Source organism: Nannobrachium achirus (genome assembly GCF_963921795.1).
Source record: "Nannobrachium achirus genome assembly, chromosome: 11".
NCBI classification, from domain to species: domain Eukaryota; kingdom Metazoa; phylum Chordata; class Actinopteri; order Myctophiformes; family Myctophidae; genus Nannobrachium; species Nannobrachium achirus.
Window position 1 is genome coordinate 23309261 of NC_137820.1, and position 20021 is coordinate 23329281.

The 20021-nt window shown below is 44.8% G+C and overlaps 1 protein-coding gene across 1 annotated transcript in view; it reads right to left on the bottom strand.

Moving 5' to 3' along the window:
- Positions 1-20021, bottom strand: part of magi2b (membrane associated guanylate kinase, WW and PDZ domain containing 2b) — a gene marked incomplete at both ends in the record, with an annotated part of 136674 nt that overhangs the window by 35567 nt on the left and 81086 nt on the right. The window contains 4 exons of the mRNA XM_080737815.1: positions 211-743; positions 7098-7280; positions 8123-8244; positions 9034-9091. Of these exons, the coding sequence (XP_080593941.1) occupies positions 211-743; positions 7098-7280; positions 8123-8244; positions 9034-9091 (896 nt within the window). The remainder of the gene's footprint in view (positions 1-210; positions 744-7097; positions 7281-8122; positions 8245-9033; positions 9092-20021) is intronic.

Sequence of the window (20021 nt, forward strand, 5' to 3'; positions counted from 1 at the left end):
TGTACTTAAGTACAGTACTTGTAAATGTACTTTCCACTACTGGACCCAAGTACAGCACACAGCCACAGTCTCACACTCTGCCCTGCCTCTCACAGACCAGTCAGTAGAGCACATCTTACTACAGAAAGTTCTGACATTTTGTATAATCATATTCCAATTTGCATTCAACACACACACACACACACTGTCAAACCAAAGACCACAGGTTACCTGTTTGACCCGCTGTCCAGTAGGACTGTCCGCAATCGTGAAGCCAAATCCTTCCGCCCCTTTCACCATGGTAACCGTCAACAGCTCCGCCCCCTGAGTCGCCCCGACGCCGCCCCCTGCCGCCCCCGACGAGGCCATGGACACGTTGTCGTCGTGAGGGGTGAGCGCCGGCGCCGAGCCGGGGGTGGTGGGGGGCAGCGAGGACCCGTCCAGATGCGTGTCCCCGGGGTGGGGGGCAGGGACCAGGCCCTGGGGGGGCAGCTGGGAGCTCAAGGACAGATACTCCAGGTAGGGGTCGTAGCTGCCACGGCCGTTCACCACCAGGGGGCGATGTTCCAGGCCGATGGGGGTCATGGACGTGCCGGCCGCGGCGGCGGCGGCGTTGGGGTCCTCCGGGTCAAAGGGCAGAGGGTAGCCTCGGCAGAGCACCAGGGTGACGCTCTGGCCGATGGGCACCGACTGGAACAGTTTGACCACGTCGGCGTGAGTGGTGCCAAGGACGCAGATGTCGTTGATGTAGACGATGACGTCACCTATAGGGAGGGGAGAGGTGACCAGAGGGGCTTCAGCCAAGGACGCAACGCTGTGTCTGTGAGTCAGAACATCAGCTGAGGGGCCCAGTCTGTAAGCCTCACTGTGTAGTACCCACCTGAACCCTAGCGTCCCTATTCTGGCCATGTCATAAAAGGCTGTAGAGGGGAAAAAGGAGGGAGCCAAGTACACCTGGGAGGGGATGCCTGACATCAAGTCGCAAGTTCGATTCCAGAGCCCAGCGACCTTTGCTGCGTGTCACTCCCTGTCTCTCTCTGCCTGTTTCCTGTCATTCTAAACTGTACTGTAAGGCACAAAAGCCCCAAAACAAACAAAACTAAAAAAAAGTACACACGGGGGACCCCGGTCAATTAAGTAGAGTTTAAGGGGTCACCTCATGTCAACATGAGAAAATGCGGAGAGCTCCCTGTTCTTGTACAAGAACACAAGAATCACTTGTACTCACTCACACACATAATGGTTTTGCAAACATTTGGGGACATCGCATTGACATTCATTCCCTACTCTCTTACCCTAACCTCAACCACAACCACATGAGACTGCAGTGAAATCAGATTGGGGCCATTTTGTGTTCCAAATGAAATTATGTGTCCACGATTGACTGGATGTGGATGACCAAAATCTGTCCCCAAATGATGACTTATGGAGGATGTCAAACCCACAGACACACACAGACACATACACTGTCAAACACACACACAAACAGTACATGATCATGGCCTCAGTGGTCGACATGCTGTGCAGAGAAAAATACCTCTTGTCACCTTCTGTTGCCATAACTGTCAGCTCTCAGGGGCAACAGAGCTTGTCGCAATGACACAGAAGAAGTACAATGTCCCCTCTGAAGTGAAGTGCCACATGGGACCATAATATCATCTCAGCACTGGAGACACTCTAGTCTACACCTACAGTGGTTTCCACTTTCACGTTGACACTTACTGTCACCCTTTTTTGGGGTCTGAGTGACGCTAACGCCACAAAGCATTGGGACGTGATGTGAAGAATAGACACTAGGGGCAGCAGAGAACTTGCATAGGGCTGGCTGTTCAACAACTAGTGTAATGTCCGACTCCGATTGATACGCAAATCATATGTATCTATGGTCCAACTCTCGGCTATAATACAGTCCAACTAAGTAAACTGTCCATGCAGTTGCACAATCATTGATTTGATATTTTCATATATTTTAATATGAATATTTTAAAAGCTTGTTAACAGTATTCAGGAGTTTCCACAGGGTTATATTGGAGGCTGGCATTGTAACTAGTCCCTACTGCCAGTGTCAAAGGACATCTCAGCTACAGTATAGTATATTCTAGAAGGGAAGGAGTTCCACCACACATCAAACAATTAACTGCAGGTCCGGTGCCTCTCAGGAACAGGGCACAATAGGAATGAAGCACTAAAGTATCACGGACCATTAAATAGCTTATTTATAAAGTACTAGATACCAGAAAGACACCTAAGGATGAAAAGGACGTGCAGGACGGAATTTGCACAGGACGGAATTCATTTGCAAGTGTGATTCGAGTTGCGGTTGGTCGTTTAAGTTGGACAAAATGTGGACAAAACATTTTCCCAAATAAGGATATGACTGACGTCTGACATCATAGATGACCACATGAGACTCACACAGTATGTCCATATATGGGCATTCCAAGCTATGGGCTTACTATTGATGACATCAGGGATCTCTATACATGGGCATACAAGGGACATGGACAGAATGTGATGTCACAATGTGATGTCACAACAATGTGCTCACATGGTGAGCACATTGTTGCTTGTAGATCGGCTATTTTCGGCAAAGAGGTTTGGTGTAGAGGGGAAAAAGGGCAGACCAAGAGTACAGAGTGAAATGTCAAGTTTATTATGTATTGGTTCAAGTGGTTAAATATCTGAAAACACAAATTGACACGAATCCAAAATACACTGATGATTGTGCTGTCAAACAAGATGGAAAACTATATGGAATCTATGAAAAGGTTGTGGGGGGGTCCCTGCTTCATCTCTCTCTCAACTAAGGGGTCCTTGGCCTGAAAACATTGAAGACCCCTGGTATAAAGGTTATTTTCGATCTGTCCAAATGGAAAACAGATATTCTCTCTCGTGACATACTGTATCTTAAGGGGAAGGATTTACATAGCAATGTAATTCAGGGGTGCCATGGATTTTCATCCACGTTATTTACAGGGGTGCCCTGAGCCAAAATGTTTGGGAACCACTGCAGTAAAGGACTCTCTGTTGCAGTCTTTTCTGCTTTGTGAGATCAGAGAGATTGATCACAGTCTCCTGTGATATATATTCTGTTGTGGGTTTACCAACAGTGTGACTATGACAAACATGAGTAATAAACAATTTCCAGGTCCCCTTTTTGTAAAAATATACTGTCTAAGCGATATTTCCCGACAACACTCTATTTATTGTAAATGCCATTTTACAGTACAGATAAACAGCAACAAAAATGCTTTTGTCGAATGATAGTGACTTTTCCTGCTGCCATGTTGAATATTTTCATCGCTGTGATGATAGGGATGCTGGAAATCAAAAGGATTTCATACTTGTTCGAATCCCTAAGCGAATGCTTGTGTACTCATAGGCGCTGTAACCACATGAACCCTAGCATCCCTATTCTGGACATGTCATAATAGGTGAACAACAATCAGCAGAAATAAGTGAACATTCAACAAAAATAGATGATCAACAAGCTCATAATACATCATGGTTGTAGATTGGCTATGACCGGTCAATGAGGTACTGTTCGGTGGTTAAGTGGTTAAGGTGGGGTGATGTGATTAGTGCTTCGTGATGTTGTTGAAATGTGCATTTCAGTAGCGTGGGCCTGACCCATGCAGTTACTGTTTGCCATCATGGGGGACAAGAAATGAGATAAGAGAGCTTTAGAGAAAAAAGAGAGACGGGGAGGAGTAGAGAAAGAGAGAGAAACAAACATACAGCGAGAGAGTGACAGAGAGAGAGATGGAGAAAGACAGACAGATAGTGAGTGAAGGGTCAGAGCGCGGGCAGTGCCTCTGCGAGTCTCTAGAGGATATGTGTGCCATCTGGAGCAGCACACTGGCATCCACAGATATGTCTTATGATGCTGTGCCAACATGGGAAGTCTTAGAGAGACACATGGATGCGTTTCCCACGTGCACTTAAAACAACAGATTTTCATGGATCTCTCAGTACACGCATCTGATGCCGTGAGTCGCATACATCTGCTCCGCCTTGCCTTATGATGCTCAGTGAATGGAAATACAAACCGGTGTGTGTGTGTGCGGCAGTGCTTGAGGTTGTGTGTGTTAACAGAAGTGGCCGTGCCCGGATTCTGTGGTTAAATTCTGTGGCCCCCATGACAAATGCAGCCACCTAAAATCCTATATTTCACACTGCTGGAGGCACTCTCTGACATGCACACAAGGACATGCACACACACCAGAACATACATACACGCACACATGCACACACACACACACACACACACACACACACACACACACACACACACACACACACACACACACACACACACACACACACACACACACAGCAAAATCAACATAACTCTGACAGTGTAAGAATGTTTACACTCAAGAGTTAAATTGATACTCAGATTTTGCAGGGCACACACACACACACACACACACACACACACACACACACACACACACACACACACGCAATCCCTAAGAGCAATGCCACACAGCTCAATAGGCCAGCTAATCTGAGCTGGGTAGAGCCTGCATGTGCCTGTTGAGCACACAGTGCATGTGTGAGTGTGCGTCTATAGGAGCACACAGTATATGTTTGTGTGGAGCGGACGGGTTCTGGCGATCGGCGAGTGAGAAATCAGGACGGAGAATAAAAAGAAGAGGCTGACAGCCTGGGATGGAAAGATGAAGAGAGGAGAGAGAAACTAAAAAGAGAGAGCGAACTAGAGAGGCTGGAAGAGATGTCAGTTGAAAACACACGAGGGCAGAGAAGAGAGATGAAAGGGAAAGTCGGCGAGAGAGTGAGAGATTCCAGATGAACTGGAAGGGAGGAGAGCAGGACGGATGGAGCGGGCGAGGGAGGGCTGGTGAGTGAGCGAGACAGATATTGCCGGCTCCAGCTAAAATGCTCAGTTTAGCCCATTTAGAACGGGTACACTTTATTGCGTATCATTATTTTATGCTTTAACTATTGAAAAATATCAGATCTACAAGCTCACAGCGAGCTTGTAGATCTGCTATTTTTGAAAAATCGTGAAAATTAGAATTTTGACCCGATTCTATAAGTGTCTTTTGAATCCTTCTAAGTTTTTTTGAAAAACCTATGTTTCTATGTCAGCAATCTGGCTCGCCATCGTCAAAGAAAAGGTCCTTTTCACTTTACTGGAGCTCAGTTAGTCTGTTCTTGAGCACACTGGCCTAACCCATAGCAGTTCGTGTGTGCAGATGGGCGGGCCCGGCGAGTCAGTCCGGAGGTCTCCAGCCAATAGCATGTGTTCTCATCCCCCACCCCCCTCTGCTCCTCCTCCTCCTCCCCTCGCTCAGAGAACGCAGCTGCGTTATGACGTCGTCAACACATTCCGATCGGCGAATCAGCGTCGTGAATCAGCATCTTGTGATCAGCGTGGGTGGGGGTTTCCCAGAACTCATGTCTGTTTCCAAGTACAGCAGCCTGCGCCGCCGCCGCACCGTACCGCGCATCGTGTCGCGGTAAAATGCGATCGTATCGATCTCGCTATGAAACACCAGTAGCAGGCATGTTATGTTGTGTTTGATTACTAGTTCGTAGTGCTCCTATTCTGGACTGTTTCTTTGGTTAGCAAGTAGCACTAGCAAGCAACAGGCTAGCCACTAGCCAGCCCATAGAGCCAGCCAGGCACACATAACAACACTATGTCATGTGTTGGTCGGTGAACCAATCGCTCTGCTCCTCCTCCTCCTCCCCCCGCTCAGAGAACGCGTGCAACGCCCCTCTGCACTCTGATTGGTTAGGGAAAATCTACTCTTCCTCCAACAGTGATTCTAATGGGAACACCCAGGCTTCATTTTTTCCGGATCGCCAATGAAGCCTGGGTTTCCGAGGCTAGTTCTTGAGAGACTACTATGTCAGTGGTTCTCAAACCTTTTCATGTGAAGGACCCCCAAACTGATATTTATTTGGCCACGGACCCCCATCTCAAAATATTTACTTCCAGGGACCACCCAGAAGCAAATTTGAGTTACAAACGTTCGCTTAAAAAATACATTATATTCAAAGATTTGCACCCATTTTCACGACTTTTTCAAAAATAGCAGATCTACAAGCTCGCAGCGCGGCACTCGGTGCCGCGCTGTGAGCTTGTATATCTGCTATTTTTCACTGGTTAAAGCATTCAATATTTCTAGGCCTAAATGGTTTAGGCAACCAACAGGGTCCAGGCATGAGGCCAGCAGCATCACAGCGCCGCACAGACCCCTCCTCTCAGCCACGCCGCCAGCCACAGCCTGCTGGGCGCAGGCTACCAATAACTCTCTGTGGCTGGACACCAACCAATCAACGATACCATCACAGGCTGGTTTATTTTACACAGGTCACAGCATGAATGAATACACACCAAAAATAGCTGCTATTTTCAGCATGTAACCAAGTATAAATCAGACATAATTAGCAGAGGTATCATTATAGTCTCAGCTTTGATGATTTGTTTTCCCTAAACATTTGTTGTTGGCATCTCTTTCTTTATTTCAGTTAGTGTCAGACAGGAAATCAAAAGCAGAGAGGAGAAACGTGTGACAAGATGGGGAGGCAGGAAAAGACGCTTTTCACTGTTCTCCCGACAGGATTTGGAAAGCGCACCATGACGGCATGTTGTTTTGTAGCGCTGATTTGCTGAAGGAGTTTGTCAAGGTAAGTACTCCGCCAACCATACTCGTCTCCTATTGGCCGAAGTCCAGACTGATATCGTAGGGGAACTTTTGTGAACCCACGTCACATGCTCAGTCTGGCCAATGGCAGGCTAGCGTCCTCGTGCTCACTAGGAACATATGGCGTGTGCACCAACTGCCAGGCAGCCCTGGCATTTCTCTTTTCTGATGAACAATATTGTTCTCTTTGATATGTACTGTCTGGCCACGTAAATGTTTGGCCTTCGCCTGACTGTCTTATCAAGGGTGACTTCTGGCAAGTGAGCGGACAGGGCTTCAACACCTTGAAGAATATCTCTTGAGATGAGACACAAGGCTAAAGCAGGGAATTAAAGCGCCACAAATCAATCTCTTTCCAAAATGCTAAGTTCAACATGCCAGCCCACAGCAGAGGCACAAACAACAGCTATGATGTCACACGGGGTGACCCTTGCGTACCTGTGTCCATCTTTCCGTCCTGCGCGGCGGGTCCCTCTGGTATGACGCTCTTGACTTGGAGGAACTCGTCCGGCTCGTCCCCTCCGATGATGGTGAATCCAAAGCCCATGTTGCTCTTCTGCAAGGCCGTGGAGAGGAAGCTGCCCTTCAGCTGAGTGGGGTCTCTCGTGAACAAGGGCTTCTCTGGAGACGGGCACGGGCAGCAATGAAAAAGAGTGAACAGTATCAGAAAAATTGGCTTTTTTTTATGCGAGGGCGATGCTCTCCAAATCTGGTTTGTGTCAGAGTATATAAAACAGTATTGCACATTTTATAGCAGTGTGCCTGGCCGTCACTAAACAAACAGCTGTTCTCTGGACAGGGGGGAACTTGCCAAGAAAAGGAATCAAAAATAATAAAAGGATCCCATGTGATGGAATGACAGCTACTCCCAAGAACACATTTGCAACAAATGTTTAAATTATTCAGTCCTCTTTTCTTATTGATTAAAAGAAAGAAGCTATTGTATAATGTATATACAGTGTACAGTATAACGTCAATATTGAGTCTAATATAATTAAGATAATTAAAAAGATTGACATTTTGTTTGGATATGGATGTACCATATACAGTACATGGATCTCCATATGTGGGTACCAGGGGTCTCCATATATGGGTAACTGGTCCGATATACTGGCCAGATGGCCAAGAAGGTCGCATGTCGCCCTGAGGGGTCTTACTAGTTCATATATTGCACGATATTCAAGTATGTGGCCTAGTGTCCACGTGCGCTTGTGTGTGTGTACATGTGTCTGTATGTGAGTGTTTGAGAGAGAGAGAGAGAGAGAACACGCGTGTGTGCGCGTGTAAGGATTAAGGATGGTACCTCTGTATATAGTAGGCAGTGTAAGGATTAAGGATGGTACCTCTGTATATAGTAGGCAGTGTAAGGATTAAGGATGGTACCTCTGTATATAGTAGGCAGTGTAAGGATTAAGGATGGTACCTCTGTATATAGTAGGCAGTGTAAGGATTAAGGATGGTACCTCTGTATATAGTAGGCAGTGGAAGGGCTGACAGGCCCTGGCTCTGGATCTGCTGTTGCTGTTCCAGTCGTCTCTTTGCCTCCAGGACTGGGTTCTCAAACTGGGTCCTTCTGTTGATGTGGCTTAGGAGAACAAAGCACACAAATAAACCCTAGTTTACACTGAACATTATACTATGTTCTTTTGAATACGTTTGCCTCTAATAATGAACAGTTGAAAGTGGTTAATCAACCGATTAACCTTTGAAATTGTTAATTTCCTCAAATCTTTGCAATGCATCGTATTTGTAAAATGCAGCGATTGAGAATTGTTTTAGCATGAGCATTCATAGTCAACAAGTATTTCATTCTTCATGTTGGAGTGGATTCAATTATTCATTGTAATAGGACTGTGACTAATGATTGCTTTCATAAAGAGTGGGTTATTGTTTCAATTACTGGTAAAATAAATATTAAATGTTTATCACTAATCTGAACCCAAACATAGAATTGCTTAATATAATTACTCCTGCAGTTAAAATGATATAATATGGAACAAAGGCAAGCATTCACATTTTGGTGAACTGTAATTGCCACCGGCAATGACCTTGACTTGAAAATTGTGAATAGGCCAGTGAAGTAAAAGTACCTCAAAATTGTAATTAAATTACTTTACACGTTTGTGTTCATTGGCAAGCTCTGCCAAGCCGGATGCATCGCCCCTGCACCACCCAAACAGACACCCCCACCTTTCTACATGATAATCACTTGCTCTAAAACGTAATGGATCCCCAGCAACTATTTTATTAGGCAACCCATAATTAATTCAATGAATCGTTTCGATCCTAATTCAAGCCCTGTATATAACAGTGGTGTCTTTTTTGTCTTCTCTGTTTCGCTACAATGTGGTGCGGTTGAGTCAGCCAGACTTACTCTACATAATAGCTGCCGTATATGGGGTCATCGATCTTCTCCCAGCCATAGGGCAGCTCTGAGAGGAGGGAGAGAAAATGAAATTAATTCACGTGGAGAGCAGAGGACACAACGTAGCCATTAAATGGAGCTGTTGAGGGGAAACAACATGTTATCTGCTGAGCCCGCTGCCAGACGCTCCCAGAATGCTCTTTTAGCGACAGATGACACTTCCATCTACTGTGGCGGCTTCATCACCATGATACGAAACCCTGCCTACACTGTACACACACACACACAAGCACACACACACACACACACACACACACACACACACACAGACCAAGGTTATAATTTGACTTTTTGTTTTTAATAATTTACTAGTCCTAGTAAAAGCCTAGTTTTTTAATAGTTTTAGTGTTAATTTTTGTTTTTTATTGTAATATGCGGTATTTGTCAGCGGCGAGATTCAAAAAGACCAGTACACAAAACAAAAACATACCATTATTTTGATAACATTTACTCACGGTAAAACTAGCAAAGATAAGAAAAAGATTTCTTCACCCAAAAGATATTGACAAAATCAGGACATCTTCTCCATGATTTGAGTTAGTTTAAACTCTCAACAGTCTCTGCTGCGCCACATGTCTTTCTCGCTCATTCTCCTTTTTCACCAGCTAACACAAGTCATGTGAGCTTGTAGATCGTCTATTTCCACTAGTTTGGTCCCGGGGAGACATCAAATTTCTCTTTTGGGACTCGAGCTAAAAGGCTGGGGAGTCACTGCTGTAATGCAGCGCTTTGGTACCATAATGAAGTATAGATTAGTGCTTCTCAAACATTTTCATGTCAAGGACCCCCAATTTGACCCCATTTCAAAAGATATGACAGGGACCCCCATAAGAGAAGATTTTTACGGCTCTAGCAGTGATTCCCAACCATTTTAATTTCAAGGACACCAAGAGACCCCAATCTATTATTGTAAAATCAATGTTGATTTAACTCAGAGACCCCACTTTGAGAACCAATGGTATAGATCACCTCTCTCTCCCTCTCTCCTCAACCTCCCCACCCTCTCCTTTTCTCCTTGGATGGCCACTGCAGCTGTTGCGTTAAACTTCTCATCTCTCCCCTTCTCCCTCCTCTCGTTCTTTGCTCATTCCTTTGTTCATCTACCCTTTTTTCTGATTTATGTCCTCCTCCCTCCATGGGAGGAGGAATTGGGTCAAGGCACTGCAAGTATTCTCATGTTCTATAGCCCATACGCTCACTTCACAGACATACACATGCACAAACAGAGAGAGAAAATGCCAAGCAGAAGTGCGGGAGGAGCATTGACACAATGCACGCAGACACAGACACACAGACTACAGAATAATAATAATAAGCTTTGTCCTTAAACCTTAAATTGAGGATATTTTGACTTTGTTTTAAGCATTTAGTCATCACTAAATCACACGGACATCGAGTTAGGTCACTGCAAAGAGGCTTAACCTCACTCTGTAAGAATTACTACCGCATAGAAACCACTCAAACTCACACACATTAACAGTAATTCACCACCTACTCACCACCTCTGTTAAATATATACACTGATTGTAATTCATTGCCCATGTGGTCCTGAAAGGTCGACTTCACACTCAACACGCAAGTCCTGTTTGAAAGCACCGAATACACCATTACGTATCAATGGAGGTCAATTTTGTTCAGGACAAAACAAGCACACACAATGAAGTGTTATCACATTATGGCGAAATGGTTTGAGCGATGACAAACAAAACAGAAGACAGAGCAGTATCCGGGGTTAAACAGTAGTTGGGCAGAACACTTTACCAAATGCACCATTCACCACTTTCTGTACACAGTAAAACGTAAAAAAGGGTTAATTTATCCTGAGAGTGTATAAATGGATCCATTTGGTTCAATTTGAGCACTCAAGACTTCACTGTGTAGTGCAGTGAAGTCTTGGACCCCCAGGGTCCTTGAGTGGGTTCTAAGCCGGGGTCTGCAGCAAAATAAGGAACAGTTTCATTTCATTTTTAATACACCATAGTTTTACTCTCTCCACTGTTACCTCCCCACCTACAGTATAGTCAGTTATAGTTAATCTAATAAATCAAAATATATCCAAATGGGGGTCCACATCCTAATAAGTATCAGTTTCGGGGTCTTTGACATGAGCATGTTTGAGAACAACTGGTGCAGTGTTATACAGAAACATATGAACACTGACCAGCCTCAAGGTGGGCCAGGTGAACAGGGGGTCAGAGTAAGGGTAATGATTTACGTGGCCGAGCAGCTGTGGGAGAACAGTGCGGCGGCTGATGGAAAGGTGGCGTCGAGTGTAATTTGATTGAAGGGTTAGCTGGAGGGGCGGAGCTTGCTGCTGTGTGCAGGACAGGTGTAACACTCCACCGGCCCCCGGCCGTACTTTGTTAGCTTTAAGCAAATGGATAAACAGCGTACTCTGTACAGTCGCTGACAAAACCCCTCAACCATATCACAGCAGCAAGACCTTGAGATATCCATGACCCCATTACATTTTATTTTTTTAACCCAGCCGGTGGCAAATACATACTTTCAATGACGACCTAACTGTGCGACACCTAACACCGTCCTCTATGTCTAATGCACGGGTCTTCGACGTTTTCAGGCCAAGGACCCCTTAGCTGAGAGAGATGAAGCAGGGACCCCAACAACCTGTTCATAGATATAGTTTCATCGTTTGACAGCACAATCATCAGTGTATTTTGGATTCATGTCAATTTGTGTTTTCAGATACTTAACCACTTGAACCGTCAATACTTCTGCTCTTTTTCCCCTCTACACCAAAGCTCTTTGCTAAAAATAGCCGATCTACAAGCTCACAACGCCTCTGTGAGCTTGTAGATCTGCTATTTTTGGTTACAGTTCTCAGAATAAAATAATAATAATAATATAAAAATCGTTCCATCACTCAAAGATTTGGAGGACCCCATGTAGTAACTCTGAGGACCCCCTGTTGAAGACCCATGGTTTAAGACGTTAGATTTGTGTCGCCATCTCCCTCCACCTCCCCAACGCGCACGTCCTTGGGTATATGCGCGTGTGTCTATGTGTCGATGCACGCCAGTTGGCGAGCGCTCTGATCTGCCGCTATAAGGGAAGGGAGGGGAAAGGGTTACGTACTGCAATTACGTTGGATCGTTTCCACAAACTCTCTAAAAACGCCACACGAGGCACTCCCGTTACCTTGAGCGACCCTTTCTGTCGAACAAGCACAGAAAGTAGTGCTTCAAGTCAGACGCTGCCAACTGCCTTAAACCCCCCCTCCCCTCCCACCCGCTCTAACTCTGCCTGCAAACCACCTTAAACGTCTGGCTCCTTCGTCCAGTCGCCAGCCTCTGTCGCTTGCCCTCCCCCTGAATTGAAAAGGAGACAGTTTCCATGGAAACCACCAGTGGAAGTCTCTTTTTTTCCCCTCTCCTGAGCTGAGAGCTCCGTCCTGTCTCTATTTGCTGCCTCTGAAATAGAGAGTGTGAGAATGCACACGTTTGTGAGTGTGAGTGTGTGTGTGTGTGTGTGTGTGTGTGCGCGTGTGTGCGTGTGTGTGTGCGTGTGTGTGTGCGTGTGTGTGCGTGCGTGTGTGTGTGTGTGCGTGCGTGTGTGTGTGTGCGTGCGTGCGTGCGTGCATGCGCGTATTCCCACATATGTACATGCATGTGTGTGTGTGCCTTTTGGGTGCATGTGTCTGCGTTTTGGCGTCGTCGTGTTCCTTCTCCGCGCAGACGAGCGAAACGAGCGTTTTAGGGTCGTGATTCACTCCGCTGCGCGTCTGAATGAGTGACAGCCTCATCTGCTGTGACACTAAATCAATTAACGCCTCACACACCCAGCGTGCACACACACAAGCCACAGCGATGGTGACAAATTAACGTTGTTTTCGTGCCCGTGTGCACCATGCCTACATGCATGAGCTGTGCGTGCACACATACAGTATCTACGTGTAGCTTCCACGAATGCGTGCAGCATTTGTTCCAATGTGTGTCTCTACTGTGGCTGTACAGCTTGCTGTGCTCGAGGTTGTTTTGTGTTACTTGTTCACGACTTCACGTGCATCTGCACTCCTGTCTCTTGACATTAAATCTCATTTTGATTCCCTCTGACTGCATCAGATGACTCATCACTCCCCCTCTCACACGCAGATTCTTTGACCAATATGGCAGGCGGGCAGAGACAAGATGAATGCACCTGACCTCCAAACTAGGGCTAGGGCAATATATCGATATTATATCGATAGTGTTACGAGACTAGATATCGTCGTATTGTAATATCGTGCTATGAAATACAGTAAGCGTTCTGATTCTGATGCATTGTCTCTTCCTGGTTTTAAGCCATCTTTTATACCATCAAAAATGTTCTAAAATGTATTTAAAAAAATGACACCCAGTGTGAAGTGAAGTGAGCTATGCTATTCATGAGTTAATTTCATTAAGCGTCCTGCGAAACTTGGCCAATGTGACCCATTGCAAAGTGACCCATGTACCGTATGTGGCCATAAGTACAAACAGACACCAATTGACCAATGACAGTCCGAACAGACACGGGACAACGAGACAAAGCGGTTACCACCGAAAATAGCCAATGTAGATATCTAGTCACTACACGGTTTATCATCACAATAATTGATATTGAGGTATTTGGACCAAAAGATTGTAATATTTGATTTTGTACAGAACTTATCTCCCAGCACTAGCTGAACCCGAAAAAAAAGGAAAACTGACACATTCTGCTGGAATTAAATTCTATCAACGCACAAAAAGAACATTTCAAACCTCCAATGATCCAGATCACTGAACCCCCTAGCTTATCTTAAGACGAGAATTCTAATATTGCTGAATTGTGTTTACAATGCAGACACAGACAAACATCTGTATCTGTAAGCTATATCCTCCACCATAACAACCCTTTTATTGTGGAAAATGCAAGTGGTAAAAATGCAAGCAGGTTGGTTCAATAGCAGGCAGTCTTCCAAGTTTCCATGTGCCTGTAAACAGACACAAATGCGAGTTGCTGAATAAATATTGCATTACAAGCCTTTTTTTTATTCAAACTCTTAAAGAGAGGTTTCTCTGGAGAGAATTGTGATGAGAGAGAGCCAGACAGTGATGGACAGAGAGAAAGATTAATACAGAATGGGAGACGGAGATAAAGAGAGTGTGAGAATGAGACAAAAGAGAGACAAAAGAGAGACGTGTGCGTGTGTGTGTGTGTGTGTGTGTGTGTGTGTGTGTGTGTGTGTGTGTGTGTGTGTGTGTGTGTGTGTGTGTGTGCGTGCGCGCGCGCATGTAGAGTAGTTCTGGTCCAGACCACAGTGAAATAGCAGTGATGAAACTCCAAGGTAACATTCAGAGTCGCTCAACCTCTGTATGACATTTTAAACCAGTGGATCCCATTGCGTACAGCACGATTATAGGCTACCCGCTCAGGTTGACAAAATTATAAATAATTATAATACAAAAAGGTGTGAGAAGGGCTTTCATCTCCACAACACACACAATGGTTAACCAGGCAGTAGCCTACAGATCATTATATTTATATATATATATATATATATATATAGCCTATCGGACAAAGGGATGTCAAATATTAATTATTGTCAAATAGTAGACCTATGCATCTCACCTGACCGTCATATGTTTATCTATAAGGTAGTTTAGTCTACACTTTAAGATAGTTAATATCTTAATAAGATCATCTCATCATGACTCACCTTCTGTCCTCATATGTACTGTAGGCACTCTGGCATAGTAGGCTATTGTGACAGATGGTTTAGAGAGGGTGGGCTGGGCTCTGTCAAGTCTGATTCAATGGAGTTTTTGAGGCATTACACTGCGTGTATTGCAGGCCATAAAATATGTCGCCACTATCTCTTCCACTATTTCTACTGGTCTCTCTCCACTAGCTCTCCCTCATCTCTCTCTCTCTCTCTCTCTCTCTCTCTCTCTCTCTCCCTCCCTCCCTCCCTCCCTCCCTCCCTCCCTCTCTCTCTCTAATATCCAGGGGGGCAGAGATCATCCTACTTGATCGCTTATGAGAAGATTAGGAATGGACTTGGGGCTATGGGCTATGTTATGAGTAGGCCTACCTACAACCTTTGTTAAATTAATGTAAACAAATGTTATATTGTGCTTGGATTTGGAATAGTGGACTTTGCACTGCAGCAGACCGTCCACCAAGATATTAGGCTGTAGCGTAGCCTATATATCAGGCTAGTGGAGCCCAGCAAAATTAAAATAAAGCTGTTGGTGGTCCCTCTAAGTACATAATAGTCTAAGTGCATGATTTTGTGTTGGTTTAGACTCGTGCATGCTTAGATTGGTAGTCTGCACCTCCAATAGTCAAGCTCCCCTAGCACCCCATTAAAAATCGTCTGGAGCCGCCGTTGTATGTAGTAGCAGTTCATAACTACAGTATATCCAAGTCCAACTTTGATCGGGTAGTCCAAATATATCCATAATTTAGGCTATGTGGGGTTTATTTTTTCAGTCAAAGGACCAACTGCTGAAAACAAGCGCAGTGGCTTGTTTTAGTGCAAGCTTTCTTGTACTCCTTGAGACCAGCGTGTTCACGTTACCCCCGCATTATAAGTATTAAACTTGGGTGCAAAATATGGCAGAACTGACCGGTGAATGAATACCAAGTCCGACCCAATTCAAACAACGTCTGCAACTTCATACCGTTCATGAATATTGAAAGACTGCCTCTGGACAGCTAGAGGACTTGCAGCCTAATAGCCTACAAATCAGTCTGTGTATAATATGTTCGCATATCCTAAAAGAACGCAAAAAAGTAAAATACATGTCCACAAACTGCTTATTTCATGAACTATCTCCCAAGAATCGCATTTTATCAGTGGATGAAAACGGGCAAAATTCGCATTTTCTTTTTCCAACTTTCTGAAAATGTGCTTTTCGAAACGACTTTCATATCATACCGTACTCTCACTCGTCTGATCTTTATAATTTATTCTCGTATTCTAACCCCTCTTTCGCTCTCCCTGTCGCACACTCTCCGCGTGCCTCAGTCGAGATCACTGATGTCGGGAACGCGGTTTGAATTCGTACCTCCAACCCAGAATTGAGTGACACAGGTGCTTTTTTTTACTATGCCACCAAGACTTTGAAAGCAGAGGGGGGTTGAGTATGAATCAAAGCACCGCTGAAACCAACACCCATCGTAATTTGAAGCCTGTCTTGTTTTATTCTCATCCTCTTCTGAGATGGGTCTGGGGGGGACGTGGGGGGGCGGAGTGTAGTCTCACGATGCATAACAAAGAGCTCATCTGACAAAATAAAATAAAAAAAATGACTGTGAGTTTCGCCAGATCTGTGGTGATGGGCCTTTGAGCTCTGGGAGTCAGCCCTCAGCATGTATAGATACAGCACAAAGCACACTATAGAGCTACTGCATATACCGTGCTCATACATCTGCAACTAAAAAAGACAAGCTTCTCCTCAAGTTCACCCGAAACGCACCGCAGGGGAGAGGAAAATTGCTAGGGTGGCTGAAGGGGAAAGAGAATAGCGAAAGAGGATATCGTCGTTGTCGGGTGGAAACCTTGTATCTCCCAAGTTTCAAATGTGTCTGTTCTTTCGCAAAGTAAAGCCCTGCTTCATCCTACAAGGCCATCGCACAAAAGCAGTGAAAACAGCCGATCTACAAGCACACAGCGCCTTGCGGTACGAGGCGTTGTAAATCATTTTTAAAATGAAAAAATGCAAAACAAACGGTTTTGGACATACAAGGTTTTCACCCGACAACGACTATATGAGACGAGAGAGACAGAACGAGAGAGAGAGAGAGAGGGCAAAGAACACAAGGAAATAAGGAGGAAATAACAAGAAACGGAATGTAAGAACAGCGCTGATGAAAGTGAGGATTGATGTTTGTCCGCGTCCTGCCTTGGGCTGTGAAAGCCCAAAGACCAGACTGCATCCAGATGGGCAGTTAGAACAGCACCAACCCACTGCACACTGCTCTCCTCTCCTCTCGGCTTTATCCGCTTATTTGTTTACATTATAGAGTCTACTCGCATATTTCCAGCCATACATATTTCATTATTCAAAGCGGTATAATGCGGGCACGGATGGAACAAAATTTGTGTTTAAATTTGCATCACAAACACACAGTAATGCGATGTCAACGCATATTGAAATAAACACAAAAAGCAAAACATACAGTAGTATGTGGCAAAGGGGTGCCCGCCTAACCCTTCCCGCTATGACGAAAGAGATGCATTGTAAAGTGTGCACTGTAAAATCCAAACAAAAGGAACCAAAGGTAACTTAAAGTGTACATGGTCAAAGTGTACATGGTTCCATTTGTATACTCTTATTCCTCTCAGAGCTAAATTAACACTCTTAACAGAGGGGGAAACCAAATCAACAGTAGATGGATCCTGTACGGCGTTGAGCTGTGATGGAGCAACAGGGAGCACTTCCAAGCACACAGGAACCTGAGAGCTGATGCCTGGAAGGCACCAGTTCAAAAACAAGCTGCGGAAGAGGATGTGACGATGTATGAACCAGGAGGATCCCCCGTCCCCAACCCCCCGCCCCTCCTCCCACCAACAGCATTTTGATTCCTAATCCTGCTGCCTCAGAGATCACTGGGGCTAGAACAGAATCGACTTCACCCCCCTCCCCTAAAAAAACTAAAAAGGAAAGAAGGAGAGACAGAGTAATACAGAAACTGGGCTACACAGACAATTTGGATCAAAAGACAGAGATCAAGGGCAGCCAGCATATGGACAAAAAGTAGATAAAACGGTAGACAGATTTTCAAAAACAAAGAACTTGGAGGAGACAGAAGGAGCGGGAGAGGGAGACAAACGCTGAGGGATATATGACAACGACTATATGTGAGAAAGAGAGAGAGAGAGATGGATCGCGATAAATCGTCAAAAGAGAACAAGAGACAGAGCAGCCTCTGCAGAGGGTTTGTGCCAGCAGACCAGCGCTATTAGAATTCCTGTCACAGTCAGAGTCTTTACCGGGCAGAGGAGAACAGAGGGAAGAGAGACAGAGAGAGAGAGAGGGAGAGAGAGAGAGAGAGAGAGAGGTGGGGGAGTGTGAACGGATGAGACAGAACGGCGAGGAAGATTTGGAGATCAAATGAGGAGAGCATGGACGGCAACAGGATGGGGGAGAGCCAGAATCGAAGAAAGGGCAAAAGAGAGTATGAGAATGAAGAGAGAGAGAGACGGAGAGAGCGAGAGAGAGGAGGAAAGGGGGAGGGAAAGTGAATAAGAGGTTGAATTGGAATGAGGAGAGGGAGAATGGATGAGACGGTGCAAGAGAGAATGGAGAAGGAGTCTGAGAGAGGGAGCGAGAAAATCGCTGTAGTTGGAAGGAGAAATGGGATGAGCCAAGGAGGGAGAGAGACATTGATTGTGCCTCCACTCTGGTGAATCACACCACAACCTCACTCAGTGATTGAGGGCAGAAAGGTGGCACAAGGTCTTTTCTTTCCAACCATGTATCGATATAATACCGGTACTCACTATTCATATTTTTCCTCATGATTTGTTTTGCCCTACAACATGTCATCATGCCACAGCACAGTGGCCAATGGTTGTCATTTAACAACAGAACAGTCACCTGCTGTTTATTTGATTACAATCACCTGCAGTCTGCAACCGATGTTTACAATCAAGTGCTATGATGGAAATGTTTCTGTCTACCTGCTCCGCGTCTCCCAAGCCCTTTCCTCTATGTTTAGGCCTCTCATTCACATGCAAATGGCACTTAAGGTCACTAAAGAATATTTTTTTAAATGCCTACTATAAAGTGAAGATCATAAAAACATGCACAGCTTGTGAGCTAGTTCAGGCAGATATCCTCGAGTGGGTCACATGCACGTGCACTATTATGTGGGTTATGTAATGTGTGATGTGCCAAGCAGTTTGGCTGCTTACTTAAAGGACTAGTTCACCCCCAAAATGACTTTTTTTTCTATTGATTATTCATGCCATGGAGACCTGAGTTCAATATTTTATTTGTTTTAGTCACATTCCTAAGACAATAGTTTCATCATAGTAAATTTACCCCCATTGATTCCGGATGGGGACCCAAATGCATTTGGGGTATGCAATGGGGGTACATTTACGAAAATCTGTTTTTTTTGTCTTAGGAATGCGAAAAATACAAAAACATATTATTGAACTCAAGTCTCCATGGCATGAATAATCAATAGAAGGGGTGAACTACTCCTTTAAGTTCACCTCAAGCCTGATTTATAGTTAGATGCGTGCCGAAAATAGCCGATCTACAAGCTCACATCATCAGCTTGTGAGCTTGTAGACTGGCTATTTTTGGTGTACGATACCTCCGAAAATAGCCGATCTACAAGCTCACATGATCAGCTTGTGAGCTTGTAGACTGGCTATTTTTGGTGTGCGATACCTCCATGCAACTAAGTACAGTGTATACAGTAACCCAGGCTTTGTTCCACTGGTGCTACTCTTGCAGTCGCATACCACTACAGGATGTTATGTGCTTCTTTGCACCCAACTCCTCCTATAGGCTGTTTCCCCCTGTGAGTTTGAGTCTAGAGCTAAACTAACAAACTGCTGGATCAATCAGCAGCAACAAACCTTTTATGCACACTGTCAGTAGGCAAAAGAAGACACTCCCCTAATATTTTAGTTTTTTGAATTTTTGTATGTAGGATTGTTGTAGGTATGTTATTTAATATTTTTGTTTGTATTTCGGTTTGTTATTTATTTATTTTTAAATGTTTTACTTTACAACTGAATCGAGTAAGAACACACAATAAATGTACAAGCTTGATTTAAAAGCAATGACTGGCAGAGATCTGCGCTCTATGGAGCGCGCCTTTTTAGCTGTTTTCTATTGTAGGATTAACCTGATGATGACCGGGGCGCCCGCAGGCCTACTGGTCTAGGCGCATAGGCATTGCCACATAGGCACTGATCGCCGGTTCGATAACCGATCCTGACAACCTTT